The 16,803-nt window shown below is 37.4% G+C and overlaps 2 protein-coding genes across 3 annotated transcripts in view; one reads left to right on the top strand and one right to left on the bottom strand.

Annotated features, from left to right (window-relative positions):
• CDC73 (cell division cycle 73) overlaps positions 1–16,803 on the bottom strand; it is a 111,262-nt gene that overhangs the window by 38,810 nt on the left and 55,649 nt on the right. The gene's annotated exons all lie outside the window — the stretch shown is intronic.
• Positions 4,731–13,077, top strand: B3GALT2 (beta-1,3-galactosyltransferase 2). Its single transcript, XM_061453061.1, has 2 exons — positions 4,731–5,410; positions 10,235–13,077. The coding sequence occupies exon 2, from the start codon at positions 10,371–10,373 to the stop codon at positions 11,637–11,639; it is 1,269 nt and encodes a 422-aa protein (XP_061309045.1). The 5' UTR covers positions 4,731–5,410; positions 10,235–10,370; the 3' UTR covers positions 11,640–13,077.

Below are 16,803 nucleotides of genomic sequence, written 5' to 3'. Positions count from 1 at the left end.
GATACCGTCAGTTTATTTAGCAAAAACCCCACAAGTTTTAGAATTATGATGTATCCCCTTAAAATGTTTCCTCAGGCAGACGGAATAAGAAGCACCCTCACTTGAAAACATCACTTGGGTCGTTTTTCTCTCTCACAACTTTTCAAAGTCAGGGGATGTGCTTATATATGTTACTGAATGAGATAACAATTATCCACTACTCATTAGCAAAAAAAAAAAAAAAAAGCATGCTTCAGAATAACTGTCCTGGGTTCAGCAGTAGCAGTCAATTTTTCTCCTTCTTGGTAGCTGATGCAGCGCTGTGTTTTCACTTTCGGCCTGGGAACAGTGCTGATAATACCCATGTTTTCAGTTGTTGCTAAGTAATGTTTACCCTGACCAATGACTTTGTGAGGCTCATGCTCTGCCAGGGAGGAGGCGAAGCCGGGAGGAAGCAGAGACAGTACACCTGACCCAAAGTAGCCAAGGAGGTATTCCATACTACAGCACGTCATGCCCGGGGTGGGGGGTAACTGGGAGTTACCCAGAAAGACACGGGGTGTTCTGTGCCAGACTCGTTTCTTGGCCGGTGGTATTGTATTCTCTCCCCTTGTTATTTTCCCTTATCATTGTTGTCGTTGGTGGCAGCGGTGGTGATTTGTGTTGTACATTGGTTGCTGGACTGTTCTTGTCTCAACCCGTGGGAGTTGCACTCTTTCGATCCTCCTCCCCATTTCTCTGGGAGCGGGGAAGGGGAGATCCCCGGGGGGGGGGGGGGGGCACACGGGCCTCAATTGCTTCCAGCCCGGCACCACTCACTGGGAGTGAGTGAACGAGCTGTCTGGCTAGGTTTAAACCACGACATTAAGTAAAACTTTTTTACTTCCATCACCATTTCAGATTGTTCTATATTAATGTATAAAGTCATTCAAAAATTAATTAAATCACTAAGTTTATGGCTTGGATGCAATTAGAACAGAGCTCAAAATCTTGACCATTTATAAAGAATGCAATAAGTGTAAGCTGGATTTCAGAAACTACCTAAGCAATAGTGAAAAATCTACTAAGGAAAATAAGGCAGGCAATACTGACACTTGTGGTCATTTCTAGATTGCTATTTTTTTCATTCAGTTACAAACATAAGTTAAGAAATACACTGGGATCACAAAATAGCCAAGCAAGTTACAGATACTTCATAACTCTGTCTTCTCAACTCTGAATGACTTATTGGAGAAGTGTTCCTTTTGAAGCAAAGAGGATGACTACTGGCTATATGTATAGTAAATCCTAACACAGAAAATGAAAACTAAGTTTTTATGACATTCTGTATTAACACATTTCCACAAGGAAAAAAAAAAAAATAAATCGTTTAAAAGCAAAACCAACCAATCTTGAAAATGTTACCATTAATCACTTTGAACTTTTACTTGAATGGTTTTCAGCATACTGCAGGTGAACTAATGCTACATGTTACTACAACAAAACGGAATAAACTTTGCAAAGTATCCATGGAGTACCCAAGAAAGCATAGTCCATTTGGGAGCATTCAGTTGACAGGTCACCTATGCTGTACATATTCCATTTAACTTTCCTAGGACTTGTGGCCACCAGGCAGAAAATTACCAATACACCTGACCACTGCAACAACTGAGAAACTTCTGTCAATGTTGTGAAGATTTACTTTAAAACCAGTTAGACAAGATTCTGCTGATACCCTCTCAAAATGACAGCGACATGTAGGAAGGGCTGTTTGGTTTTTTATTTGTTTGGGGTTTAGGTTGTTTTTTTTTCCTTATTCTTTTGCATATTCCAAACTTAAACACCTTTGTTTTACGTAAGTATATTTTGCTTTGCTCACAGTAGTTATACGCACAGGTTATTCTACACAGCCATCTTTTGCTACTCCTTGCATCTGCTTCTAGCTTTGCCTAACTTGCTGAACAGTCAAGTTTTCACTGGCCACAGTAACTCTGTAGTGTTCCTTACACAAAGGCTGCACATCTTCACATCAGAGTAACTCCTTCTTAGTCTTAATAGATGGCAGCATTTCAAACACTAACATTGTAGCTTCTAATTTAAGATGTAACCATAGTAACATTACAGCACATAATACTCCCTGGATCAAGAACAAGCAGTCCACTGACCCTTCACAGTGAGAGTTAGCCGAACTAAAGCTCATTCCAACCTCCGGCCCAGCAAGATTACTAAAACATTCAGGTCATATTTCCAGTACAAAGCATGCTCTGCCCTCCTGAAATACCTAGGAACATACAGTTACCATATAAAAGCAGTAAAGAAAAAAAGCACTTTAAAAGGAATTTCTTCCTGAAACTTAGACTCTAAGATACATCAGGCACACCCAGATAGAAAGTAGTATAAAAATCAAAGCTTTTCCTTACTTTTCTGTAAGACCTGCTCATCTTTTAAAAGGAATGAATCAACGAACAATAGAAACTGTTCATTAAGGTTTAAGAATTCAATATTCAATTTGTTCACATGGCAAGATGACAAATTTTACAGGTATCACCAGGCAACAGCTCTGCCTGAACTTCACAAGCTATGCACATAATTAAAAGCCAAAAGCTGATGCCTATTGCCTTCCAACAATAAATAGTCTATTTAGAAAAGAAAAAGGACCTTTGGATTTTTGTACCTGTAATATTTACTACTGAGCAATTACAGAACAATAAAACCAGCTCTGTCCAACCCATTATGTAAACATACTACGTGTAGCTCAAACCTTCGGTGATACACTTTAGGTTTAGTGAAAAAGAAGTAAAGAAATAAGAGTTGAAACACTAAAGATTTCAGCAATCATTTTGCTGAGATTTAGACCTGTTTCCCAAATACAATGTTATGTGTCTTATCTGAAAATTCTAAAATGAATATTTGAAAAACCACTATTTGCTTCTATGTAAATCAGTAGTGATAAATGAACTATCTCACTCAACTCCCCACCCCTGTACTCCACACTGCAGTAATACGCCTAGCCAAACTCTTGCCACATGTTTTTATACATACAGAAAAGATTACATAAAGTTCTGTATATTATATGGGGCAAGGATAAGAGAGTCTGTGTGTTTAAGTGGAAAATTCAGTAGACTGAGCACACATGCAACCTTTCAGAACACCAATTCTCAATTATTCATCAGCATCCCAGAACAGTAAGTGGTCTGGACCCAGGTCTGTTGTCTCTTGCTGACGCACCCTCCCCCTCCTTTTAGAAATACCAATATTTTTAGAGTGGAGGAGATACAAGTCTTTGCTGATATGCATGTTATATTTATAACTAATATCTAGAGAATATGCTCATGCTCCTCCAATGTCCTCAAACAGGATTACAGTATTTGTGGAAGCTGCCATTAGAATAAGAAAAGCATAGTAAAAAAAAAACAAGAGTAAATTAACAGAAAAGATTAGTAGTGTACATTGATGAATTTGTTAGAAGGATAGAAATCTGATCATGTTTCTAGTAAATTATCGGAATATGCATCTAGAATAATAAAACACATTGACTGCCTGGGGAAGCCTTATTTGCCAGTAAAAGACATACTTACCCTGAGCCTACTCATCAGAGATACCTTATGATAGACCAATTACATTCTCTTTATCCTTTGGCATAAAAAAAAAACAAACCACAAACAAAAAAAAAAACAACACCCCCCCAAAAAAACAACCCCACCCCCCCCAACAACCAACAAAAACCAACCGAACAAAAAAAGCCCTAAAACAAACAAACAACAAACCCCCTTACAAATAAACCCCAATAAAACAAAAACAAAACAAGCCAAAATAAAAGGCAAAAACTAGCAAAAGAACAAAACCCAAAAAACCCTGCCAAAAAATCAAGGAAAAGCCCACACCCCAGAAAAAACAAACCCACCACAATAACACCCACCCAAACCAAAACACAAACAAAAAAACTGCAAATCACATCCCTCCACCCCCCCCCCAACAACCCAAAAAGCATTCTAAAGTTAGTCATTAACTTTTCAAAATAGAGTGGACAAACACAATGACTAATAAATACCGGGGTAAGCATGCTACTAGCTGTCTATTTTCCGAACTATTTAATTTATAATTATATTTTATTTGTAACATAAGATGCTTCAGCATAGAAGGTTCAGTCATTGAAAGGACAGAAATTGAAGGAACATAAGTTTCATTAGGACCAAAAAGACGAATTCCATAATATCAGTATGTCTGTAACAGACAAAAGACATTTAGATCCATCAATAATTGAAATCAAGTGCCTCCAATTCTGCAATACCAGTCTTCGACCTTTACCAGGAAGAAAGCCATTAACAGCAGAAAAGCAACTTAACATCATGTGCTTATGCATCAGTGCTGTCCATCTTAATTGACTAACCTAAGATTAAAAAGCAGCTTTTACAGAACAAGCATGTGTAAAGGAAGTAAAACTATACATTTTTATTTTTTCTTTGTCATGAAAGCACAGAAGATTTATACTTGAATATAGAGCCAAATGGGTTAAATCAAGCTTCGGTATTTAAACGCTTATAATTCCTTTGCACTGGAGAACAGCTTTTAGAATAGAGGAACAGCACATCTAGCATTAAAAATCCCCTAGAGATTCATAAATTACAGTGTCAAGGAAAAGTGAAAACAATCTGAAAAAACCCTCAATCATTCATCTAATAATCATATAATTTTTATACTATTCACCTATCATTGCGCTTGAACTGAGTCTGTATCATTTACCAAATAGCAGCAAGAGCCTGTAAAGCTTTCTGTCTGCCTTTGGATTTAGTCAAAATGAATGCAAACAATCACGTGGGATTCAGCCAAGCAATGACGTTAAATTCTGCTCTGTCAGAAGACAGCATCTGTCAAAGTCCACATTTAAACTGCTGCCTGCCTGTGCAGCAGCTGAAGAACTACGGAACGGATTTTATAGACCAGAATCCTCAGTTAAAACAGCTCAAAATCGTTTCTATTACTGCCTAGCAACAATGAAGGAAGGAACAGAGGGAAATCCTACTGCTGAAGGCGACTGAAGCACTACGCACTAGCACTCCCTGCTAATATTACGATTAGAAATATGGATACTGAGCAGAAGAGAACACAGCACTGCATTGTCCGAAAAGGGAAACACCAGATGTAAAATCTCCAGCACATTGGCTGTGAACGCCGGAGAGCCCCGATAGGAACAAAGACGAGAACTACTGTCCTTTTGTTTGAAGGATGAACAAAAAGCTCCAAGACAAGGACAACACTTATGAACAAGGAAGGTAACACAGCAACGGGCAGACAGATGGACAGACTGGATACTGTGAAAAGCAATCGCAGGAAACAGACTGTTGGGGGATGGGCGCATGTTCGATAGCATCTTTTTTGCTGAAGTGATGGCGTGCCAAAACTATTTTCTGTGGGTATAATCCTCTCACCATAAATGGCCTGACCAAGGAAGGTATGTCAAATCCTTGTATGTGATATTCATTTGATTGTCTGTTACCTTTTCAGCCATTGCAGATAACAATCACTCCTAATTTGCAGAGCCCTGAGATAACACATCTCTGAACAGGGAGAAAGAATGCTAGCAGGTTTTCCTCTCCCACAGCACAATGTCACTACCCTACACTTACTAAATGCACAGCTTACGATCTGCACAAGGCTGGTGTGGCTAGAGAGGAGGGATTAGAGGGATAATGTAGCTACTGTAATGATTGCTTTTAACTGAGAAATTAAAAACTCAAACCCCTCCAATATAGAAAAAACAGTTAGAAATCCCTTCAAACTAGGTCAGAATTAATCCTTATCTGAAGTAATCTTAAAGCACTGGTAAAATGGCCATGATGTGACATACAGAGAGCACTGAACCATCAAAACAGACAATGCAGTCAAATTTCATTATCTTAAAAGTACCTTCAGACCTTTTTACACTTGATTTCCACACTCACCAGCCCCCCCCCCCCAACATAAGCAAAATGGAATCAGGCTAATATTGGCCAAGCACAAAGTGGGAGCATGGAAAAGACTGGAAATGATTTAAACCATCGGCAGTGCAATCAGGCACCACATTTTACAAATAACATCAAGCTCCCCTGGCATCCCAAAAGGAAACCTTCAAACACTATATTCTCAAAATGGTGAGCACGTAACTTGTATCTTGCCATCATTACAGTTTCTGTTTAACATGAAAACACCGACTGTTTGACTTGGATTATAAAATTACATTCCATCTAATTGCTGTTCTTTTCTATTTATTGTTGAAATCTAAATACTTTTTCACTGCTGGCAAACAAACACGATGAATATTTGCAATACAAATTCAAGACCTAAATCTATAGCAATTTAATACACCACAAAGTGCTTACCTGCAGAATCTATCAATAAGTTATAATAAATCATTAGATGTGCTTTCTTTGCCCAAGGCAATGGTAACATGCAGTAGAACAACTGCAACTGGAAATAGTTCACATACCTAAGGATGCAGCACACAACAGTCACTGGTTTCACATCACTTTTAAGACATTTAGAAAATCAAGTCACTTTCCAGAACTTGTAAAGCAAACAAAAAAAAAAAAATTCTCACCATAGGTAATACTGCTGGAGAAGCATGCTCAGCCACTGGTGCAACTTTCTCATCTGATGTTTAAAAACTTGCACATCAAACCCTACCCCAAGTACTGTTTTGTGCAAAAGATTAATGCAGTCTGTAAGTAAACTCAGGCACATTATGTGAGGCTTAATATACAACTGCTGCTGTTTATCAAAATACTGACTCCGGCTGCCTTCTGAACTCTTCTCTCTAATTAAAGAGTTTGCCCACACAGCTAATCAAAATATGAAAATCCAGGACGTGTGAATAGGAAGTCAAATGCTTCAATCTGCAAAGCTATAATTATAGAGCAGAATTCAAAGTACCAGGAACCAAAACACCAGCAGAGCACAGACCGCAAATAAAAATTCAAGAGGCATTCAGAGTTTATATATTTGGCGTTTGATAATGCATCACTGACTGCACAGTCAAGTGCCAAAAATGAAGTATAACTACTATAAATCATATCTTCAAACTGCAGAGTTGCATGCAACAGCACACTTTCAGAGGACAAGGTAATTGTGTAGAGACCTTCTGCTATACTTAGGTTTTCTTATCTACTGCCAACGGTTGGTGCCTGTTCATAAGCTTGCTGTGAAATTAAATTTTAAAGATTTGGGCAAAAGCAATAATGCTCTAACCCTAAGTAGTGCAAGAGAGTAATATTTTTATGGTATTATTTGATGGTGCTTTTTATATTGACAGTTATTTACATTATTTTAGAACAATGCATCCTAGCATGTACTATGTTTTCAAAGGTTTCACATAGCTGTTGATGTGTTTCAAACACCTCAGACCTGCTGTATATTTTGAAATGTTTCACACCTGAATTATTAAAAAGAAAACTAAGGGTTTTTTTTGGTGGTTTTTTTTTTTTAGTCAATACTTTTTATGAAGCTGAGGAATAGATGTAGGTCCTTCCCCTACCCATACAATGCCTTTTTTAAGGGCAAACAGATACTGAAGATTTTCCATGAAGCTCCCACCTTGAAAAATCAAGGAAATACATGAGACCCGACTCTCTCTAAATTTCTTATGATTCCAGCTGTTTCTCACTGTAAAACTTATTTTAATGTGCACAACATGAGCATGCTTCTTTAAAAAAAAAAAAAAAAGAAAAAAAAAGTATTTCAGCAATTACAACTGGCTTTTCTGAGACACTTCTTCAGTGCATCATGGAAAGACAGCACCTGAAATTAGTTTTCAGTTTACACAAATATTTACATAAGTGTATGAAAGTAGGTGCACACCAAAACAGTGCCTCTATTAAAAATTAAACACAGATGAGTAGCGTAGTGGAGACTTAGAAGTGGAACAATTCAGTGTGACAAAAATAATCTGAATTCCAGCTGCTATTCCACATTTGTGAAATTCTGGATTTTAGTTTTTTCCTAAACTGCACATGCATGCAATGAAATAATTACTCAAATATTCCTACTGTTGTCTTCCAAACTGGTATAAAACCAATTAATTTCCTTGAGATCTAGGGTACCCTTTGAAGTGGCTTTTGTGTTTGCTTATGCAGAAATAATTCTTCCTAAATAGCTGAATGCTCATTTAAAACTCACTGCACACTGCAGAGAAACTCAAAATTATTAGTTTTGACAGCAAACTTTAATTTTCTGAGTATGCAAATGCAGGTTCAAGTGGTCAAATAAAGTCTTTTACATTTGGGACTTAATTTCTTTTACATACGGATAATGTCCAAGTCAAAGCAGCTTAAAAAAAGAGTTGTGTGGAATGTTAGGTTAGTGCTCAAGCTACACATGTTTAACAGCTGTACACTGGAAAGTAATTTTTAGAAATGCAGCTCAGTCTCTGGTAAGTGGCATCTGTCCCGAGAAGTTCAAAAAAGAAACCATAATAAAAAAAATAAAATAAAAAATCAGCAATACTTTCAGTGAGCTTAAAACCAAAATTCAGGACTGCTGTGTAACAGAACAATGACGGGAAAACGCTTAATAGGCAAATATCTGCTGTTTCAGAAGGAGAATTAAGGCAGTGTCGCCTTTTTAGATACGTATACACTGTCATAAACCGCCGTTAAAATCCGCACTTACTTGCTCCTCCTAGTGGAAGTCAGTATGAAAGAATTCTGAGTCAGGGAAGTATACTACTTTCCCTTGCTTCCAAATCCTGTCAATGAGGCACCTTCTGCGAACACGTTAATTTGTTTATATACAAACTAACATACAGTAATTAAAACAAACCCTAGTTATACATCTTTCACTACCCTTTTCAGATACAAATTTTCCCCTACGTGAGCCAGGCAGACTGAACGTTACATCACATATAATTTTGTACTATATTATTCAACTGCCATCTCACCTTAAATTACTTCTTTACAATGTAAAATCCTGTAAATTCCCACATAGCATGTCATTTTTTTTTAAATGTAGAAATTAATCCTAATATTGGTTTTAGAAGATAGCAAAGCAATTAATAAATTACACATTTTTATGAGAAAAAGCATTTTCTGTGGACTCTTGTTCAACTGTCATCCTTCCTCCTATACAAAACCCTAGGGCCCAGAAATAAATTAAAGCAAAATGAAAATCACAAACGAATTGCTACCGTGCAGTGAAAGGTTCATTAATGAGATGATGTGATCAGCTTTTAATACGCAGCATCATGAAGCTGCCATATTGACTCTGCTCTTGAATATGAAAAGAAAAAAATTAAGAGAAAATGAAGCACATGCTATTTTGGCACTTTCTCCTACAGTTTCAGCTGCTGGTAACAACACTTGAAATATCCATATGATCCCACAAGCATGGTAGTTACATACACATTTATAGACGGACAAAATAAAACCTGAAAACAAAACCCAAACTAAAAATCATGTTCATCAGATAGTCTGCCAGAAACTTAGTGCTGTGCAATTTCATTTTCAGTTAATATGAATGTTTACCGAAGATCTCTACCTACAGTTTCATTTTAATTCAGCTGCATCTGAGGCTGGCACAACAGCCAAGTGTTCCATTCAATATTTTCTTTCAATGTGCAGTAGAAGGTTAAAGGTGCCTGAAAGGTGACAGAAAATGTTATCCTGCATTACCATCTGAGGGTTGTGCAGTGAGGTTATTGGACCCTGAAAATTAATTTTGACAGGTGCATCTTCTCATTGACTTTCTGAACACAGTCGGAGCCGGTGGAAACACTCCAAGTGGTGTACTGTGACTAACACAACTCTGCCATAATCAACCTTGCGCCGTCTGTCCCACCACCAATACATGACCATTTTACAAAATGGGTTTTTAAACTGTGAGCTGTACCAGCCTCTGCGTGGTAAAAATCAATTTTAATTAATGCCAATAAACCTTCCATTTGCTATCAAGGCCTTTTCATTCAGCCCTTTTCAAACACTGTACAAGGATTTCACAGCCAGTACACATGAAGCTATTTACGTGTACTTCAACCTTTTTCAGCTTAAAAAGGGGGACCCCCCCCCTTTTTATCTTTGGTACCCCAGATATTTGTCAAAATTTTTACCATGAAAAAATATCAAAAGCTAGTAAATCTACTTAAATCATAACCAAGGTTTACCTTCAACCTAAATTGAACCTTGGTTTTATTTACATGGTCTGTTTTTTCAAGAGTTTAACTCAATTTTCTAACTAGGTTCTCACTGCAATCTTTCAGGAGTGTATAAAATTAAAGATCTCTGATATTTTATTTTTTTAATCTTTGCAGCGTGAGCCATTTGCAGACAATTACTCACCAGGAACAAAAGAAGATGAATACCAAAGAATAGCAGTGGATTCAAACAGGATCAGAAAAGCATTTTGCTTGGCCATTGTCTCATATCCCATCACTGGATTTTTACAACATGCTTCAGTGGAGAAGACGACACTGCTGCTTTGCAAAGATGACCTGGAATACCAAAAGGTCTCTATTTCGCACCCATCTCATTGGCCTGATCTCTCTTGTATTTCTTTTCGCTATGTTTCTGTTCTTTAATCATCACGACTGGCTGCCAGGCAGGGCTGGATTCAAAGAAAACCCCATGGCTTACACTATACGAGGATTTAGATCTACAAAAATCGAGACAAACCACAGCTCTCTAAGGAACATGTGGAAAGATGCCATACCTCAGACGCTCAGGCCTCAAACTGTCACCAACTCCAACAACACTGATCTGTTGCTGCAAGGAGTAACTGGTTTGGAAAATACCCTCAGTGCCAATGGAAGTATATACAACAAGAAAGGTACTGGGCATTCAACTTCCTACCATTTCAAATACATCATAAATGAGCCTGAGAAGTGCCAGGAGAAGACCCCTTTTCTAATATTGCTCATTGCTGCAGAGCCAGGCCAGGTGGAAGCTAGACAAGCTATTCGACAAACCTGGGGTAACGAAAGCCTCACCCCTGGCATCCAAATTGTTCGTATTTTTTTGCTGGGCTTAAGCATCAAGGTAAATGGATACCTCCAGCGTACTATACTAGAGGAAAGTAGACAGTACCACGATATCATTCAACAAGAATACTTAGACACCTACTATAATTTAACCATTAAAACTCTGATGGGAATGAACTGGGTTGCATCTTACTGTCCACATGTTCCATATGTTATGAAAACTGACAGCGATATGTTTGTCAATACCGAGTATTTAATACATAAGCTTCTGAAACCAGAACTTCCTCCAAGGCACAAGTATTTTACAGGTTATTTAATGAGAGGTTATGCACCTAATAGGAACAAGGATAGTAAGTGGTATATGCCACCTGATTTGTATCCAAGTGAACGTTATCCTGTATTCTGCTCTGGAACTGGTTATGTTTTCTCTGGAGATTTAGCAGAAAAAATCTTTAAAGTCTCCTTAAGCATCAGACGTTTACATTTAGAGGATGTATATGTGGGGATCTGTCTTGCCAAGCTGCGAATTGACCCTATGCCTCCACCCAATGAGTTTGTCTTCAATCACTGGCGAGTTTCTTACTCCAGCTGTAAATATAGCCACCTAATTACCTCCCATCAGTTCCAACCTAGTGAACTGATCAAATACTGGAACCACTTACAACAAAATAAGCACAATGCCTGCGCCAATGCAGCGAAAGAAAAAGCAGGCAGGTATCGCCATCGTAAACTGCACTAGAAGGACAACACTCCCTCTGTCAGGTGTACTCCATGTGCAATTTGTAAATACTGCTGAAAGCATGTACAGTGAAAATGGATGAGCTTAATGGGACAGCCTTTAGTTGATCCCCATCACATAGTGGAGTCTGAAAATTATTTTTTTAAGTTAAAAAAGTATAGCTCTTGATAACCTAATACTATGAAACTATAACCAAAAGGTTTTCCCAGCAAAATTGAGGAAAAATGAAGATGGTATATAAAGACCTTTGTGTTAATGTGCAACAATAAGCATGCACACTTTGGTGGTACAACTGCTGATTTACGTGCCAATAAAATATGATTGAGCATATTTTCCATGCTAAAATTTTATTTAAAAAAAATGCATTCATAGATCTCATTCTCTTTAATGGAATGATTTCTTGTTATCTAGAATGGTTATAAAATGAAAAACTTAAAACTAAGGAAATGTACAAAGGGCAGATCAGTTTTACCTTCAAATAACACATTAAAATTATTATACACTTTTTAAATGTATAATTTATTTATCAATGTGACATTTACAATTTTGTAAGACACTACCAATGAACTCTAAAGCACTAAGAAAGTACTCCCTTAAAGTCAGTCCAGTTTTGGGAAGATTGCTTGTTTTGGACAGGAAAGAGGAATAAATAAAATCAGTGTTTAGAAAACTGCCACCTTTGTACCTCACCTTCAGAAATGTTCGTGGTGTTCAGATTCAACTCTAGATTCAACCAAATTCTCCTGAAAGATCTGATTAAAGTTATTTAATTCTCTAAAAGTCACAGGGTGAGCTCCTAAAACCTGGTGCCAAGTAAAACTCATCTTGGCATCTTCATGCAAATTTATTGAATCTGGTGTTCATTTCTTTGCACAACTTCAAGGTAACGCAAAAGCTGATGAGAAATGCAAAACAGAACTTCAGGTCTTTCACTGCAGTCTCAAAAATATTCCATTTTGTGGAAAAAGGTAGAAAACCAACCAAATGTTTGTTGATTTTGATCTTTCCTGCCTGCCCTGCCCTCACCCCCAAAACAGGAAAGATCAGTCAAGTGAAAATACATCTGACAGAGAAAATTAAGGCACATGCCTTACTTCACAGATAGGGAAGACTATGGCATGGTAAGATTGAGAGTTCCAGACAGCAGTACGGGCAAAACAAAAATCTAGGCGATTTTAAAACCTAAAGCAACATGTACCACTGAAAATAAATTGTGAGAAGTAGGTTAAATCTATTTACAGGTTTCCAGTTTTCTAACAAACAGAACTTTTAAAAGTTATTTTCCAATGGAGTTACAACAGAGTTATATCAGATTCAGGTTATTACTGTTTGTCACAGTGCCAGGGTAAGCAATACCCATCTCTGATTTAGCAACAGATAATAGAACTGTGATTAGTTCTCTGTTTGACTGGGACTTTTTAATTGGATAAAAAACAAATATTTGATGTACTTTTATTATTTAATAAAATTGATTATATTTATGGTCTTCAGACTTCACTTTTTATGGGAATGTTGCTCAGGAAGAAAACAATTCCTAACTTTATAATTACTTGACTTATCTAGTGTTCCCTAGTTCCTAAAGCTTAGTTTTCATACCATGAGATCAGAGCAGTTGTTTTGTTGAGGGTTTTTTTGTAATGAAAAGACAAACCATTCCCAGGGGCCCGAAACCTGTCTGTATGCAGAAACATACACACATGAAGAGGCTACACTGCACTGGACTAGCTCTCTGAAGAAATTCCAGGAGCTCCTATTGAAGATGTGTATGGGAATTTGCTCATCAGCATTTTTGTTGGTCATCATCCATCAAATTCTGTCATGCGTTGTATTTTAGGTATGATAATTATACATTTGTGCATTTCCAAGATATTGCAAATTGTAGGTGTGTCTATTTCTGGGGAAAGTAAATGTGCATCAAAATAGCAGCGCTCTGCATAAGAGATTACTCCAGCTAAATTGAAAGTGCCTCTACTTAGTTTATGCGATGGCTGTTGGTGTTACTGAGAGACAGAGCATTAGAAAAAGGCTTTGGGAGTGTTCTTTCAACACATATTTATTGTTTTCTTCACCCTCAGTCTGCCTGCTTCCTTCCAGCAAACACAGGCCACAGTTAATATCCCAACTGAAAGCCACCTGGATGAAGTTAACGATATGCAAGCTTTACACAATAATGCTAGTTTTAGACAACTAGAGTGAGTCCTGAGAGCCAGCTACTACTTAACGGCATTCAGTTCTGGAAGATGTACAATCCCGTAAGTGGCTTCTCCCCAAGTACTGCTGGCCAAGAACACAGCTCAGCCTCTTGGAGAGGGCTTCAATGCTGTTCCCTGCCTTCAGCACTTCCAAGCTAGACTATAATGCACTCTACTTGGATTTTACCAACTCTGGATAGTTCAAAATCCTGTATATTGGGTATAGTCCAAGATGTTAATAACTAAACCTTAAACAGTTTGGCACTTGAATCATAGTTTGGCAGCCAAACAACCTCTCGAGTACTCCACTTTGGAGCTCATGCATGATGCCCATCTGCCCAAGCTTGGCAGAATTATGATAGGAGTTCAGTTTATCAAACCTCTTGATAGCAAAAATACTAGTGAGGAGTATAAGACATTAAAGAAAACAACAAAAAAAATAATGCCCTTTTAAGGGTCCAATATTTTTTTTAACATTTGTATTTATGTTTGGCCATATGTTGGAACTACTCTATATACAAATCATTATCAAGGCTACTTAAATCATTCATAGCCAAGTACTGTTTTCCTGCAGTTTGTTACAAAGCTTTCAGAAGTAAGAGGGACAGCTGTATGATGAAATATGCAATTATGGAATGAAAGATCCACATTACATTCTCTGAATGTTTTTACTGTTTTCCGTCTTGTGCTTAAGCTATTTGCTCACTCTAGTAGAATATAAAAACTGTTCCAAGTTAAAAATAGCGCAATCATTATTTATTATATTCATTTTTGTTAGAAATAAGACACAAGCTTGTATCTAAACACCTAACATACCTGCAAAGCAGTTTAAAAAAAAAAAAAGTATAGAAGTCCGTATTATATTTGCTTTAAATGTTTTTACTTCTCTGTGTGTCTTCTTCAGATTCAAAACAAATTTAAAAAGCCATACTGACTCACAACTTCTTACAGAAAAAAATGCAGTGTCACTGGCACCATTATTATGGCAATGAAAAAAAAAAAAATCTTAGAAAAGTCAAGCATTGTGAGAAAAATAAGAAACAGGAATTCCGTAATGTTACCCTATTTATTTAACTTTCAATTAAAAAAAAGACTTACACATTGATACTAGATGACCAAAATGAAGTCCTTGCTCACCAACAAAAGAATTGTTCCTTTCACATCTCCAGTTACATCAGTGGCTTGGGTTATTTGCAGATTGTATCAGTGGATTTGAGCATGGAAAATGCACAGCTAAAGGTTCTGGAGTAATAGAACTGATCCTATTTCCAGCCACAGACAGATTTTTTCATGGGTAAAGTTCACGATCTGTTCTACTCTGAAAAAAATAACAGCTAAAGGTATTTCTAAGCCTCAGTGGTTGGTCTGAGGGAAAATCCAATGTCATTAAGTTCTTCACTTAAATGTTATAAATTATTTTTATGTCCCATAAATTTAAAATTGTATGATGGCAGTGATCTAGACGAGACGAGACAGCCTGGGTTTCAGGTTAACCTTACTAGAATAGTACTTTGCTTTTCTTTGCAATGTAGTAATATAAAATGTGTCAGTCCATATTTACAAAATATTTTCAGACTAGATTAACTTGCTAAGCATTCATTAACTGTCCCAAATTCCATGGTAAATCAGGCACTGGAGGGAAGGGAAGCACCTAGACACCATCATTTTATTCTGCACCCGCCCCCCCCATCCCTACTAACTTTACTGAAACACATTAATACAATTCCCAATCATACTTCAATCTAAAATACCCACATAATCCCACAGTGCAAAAAAAAAAAAAAAAATCTTCTGTCCTGAATGAATACTCATTGCAATGCGTGAAAACTTCTTAGAAGGAGATGAACGAGAGAGGGAAGATGCTAATATAGAAGCTACCGCTTCTTTCATTTGTGCTATTAGCAAGAATAGGCTTGTAACTAATGAGCAAAGCCATCAGTAGTTGTTCATATATTTTGCCAATTTCAAACCCCATTTTTCAATCCCTATTTTATGCTGTCAAATAACACAAATAAATATTGGACAATTACTCAATTAACTATGATAACTGCACTTAGCAAATTTTAAGAGCATTACTGTCATTTTAATTTCAGCTTGTTCTTCCAAAACAGCATGCAATTCGAGAGGCAAGCAGTCTCACACTTTCTGACCACAACAACTTCAGACTGCAGATCATACATAATAGACACAGCACTTGCTGTATTACCACAAATTGTATCTCTAGCTCATCCAGTCTTGCTTCCCTTCTCCAGCTCTGCTTTTCAACACTTAGCCACTCTGGGAGGGGAGCACGGGGGAAAGGGGGAGGCAGGGAAGCTGCACCACCAACTATGCAGTGCTGTACTGTGAAAATGTAGGTCAGAGGAGAGAACATTGTTTTTGCTTTGTACCCAAGGCTTTCTGGGGCGGGAGGCTGAGGGAGGGCTGTGGAGAACAACTTCTTACAGCAGGTCAGTTAACAAAGCTCTGTCATTTCAGAAAACAGAAGAGTGGAACTGAAAACACAGCAGCTGATCAACACCACACAGGTTAAAAAAGTAAAATAACATAAGGCAGGCTCAGTGAAAAGGGAAAGCATTCAAAGTGAGACCAAATGAGAAAGCAGGATCTCAATTTCTAGTAGTAAGCATTCAAACTTTTCCCCTTCTGGAGAAAATAAATTCTTCGAACAAAAGTTTCAGTTTGTGTGCATTGTTTTTCGTTATGGCCTGAACCAAAGTAATTACAAGACATGATGACACAAATAGCAGGTCAGTAACTCCAGAGTATTTTACATATAGGACTGTCAGCATACCAGCAAACCAAAAGCAAACTAGATTGCTTGTATCTAGGAATAAAATCACTGCATTTTTGAATAAGGAGTTAATTCCAGTCTTGATTTGTCCCTGGTTAACTCAAAAGAAATCTAGTCTGGTGCAATATGGTACCTTCCTTTTACAGTTAAACGACTGCTAAGGAATGTAGCTGAACAT

The sequence above is a fragment of the Pezoporus flaviventris genome, unplaced genomic scaffold, assembly GCF_033815535.1.
Source record: "Pezoporus flaviventris isolate CSIRO_AGI_PZ_B2104156 unplaced genomic scaffold, CSIRO_AGI_Pfla_v1 ptg000013l, whole genome shotgun sequence".
NCBI classification, from domain to species: Eukaryota; Metazoa; Chordata; class Aves; order Psittaciformes; family Psittacidae; genus Pezoporus; species Pezoporus flaviventris.
Note: the sequence above shows the minus strand (reverse complement) of the source record. Positions and strands in the feature narration are given on the sequence as shown.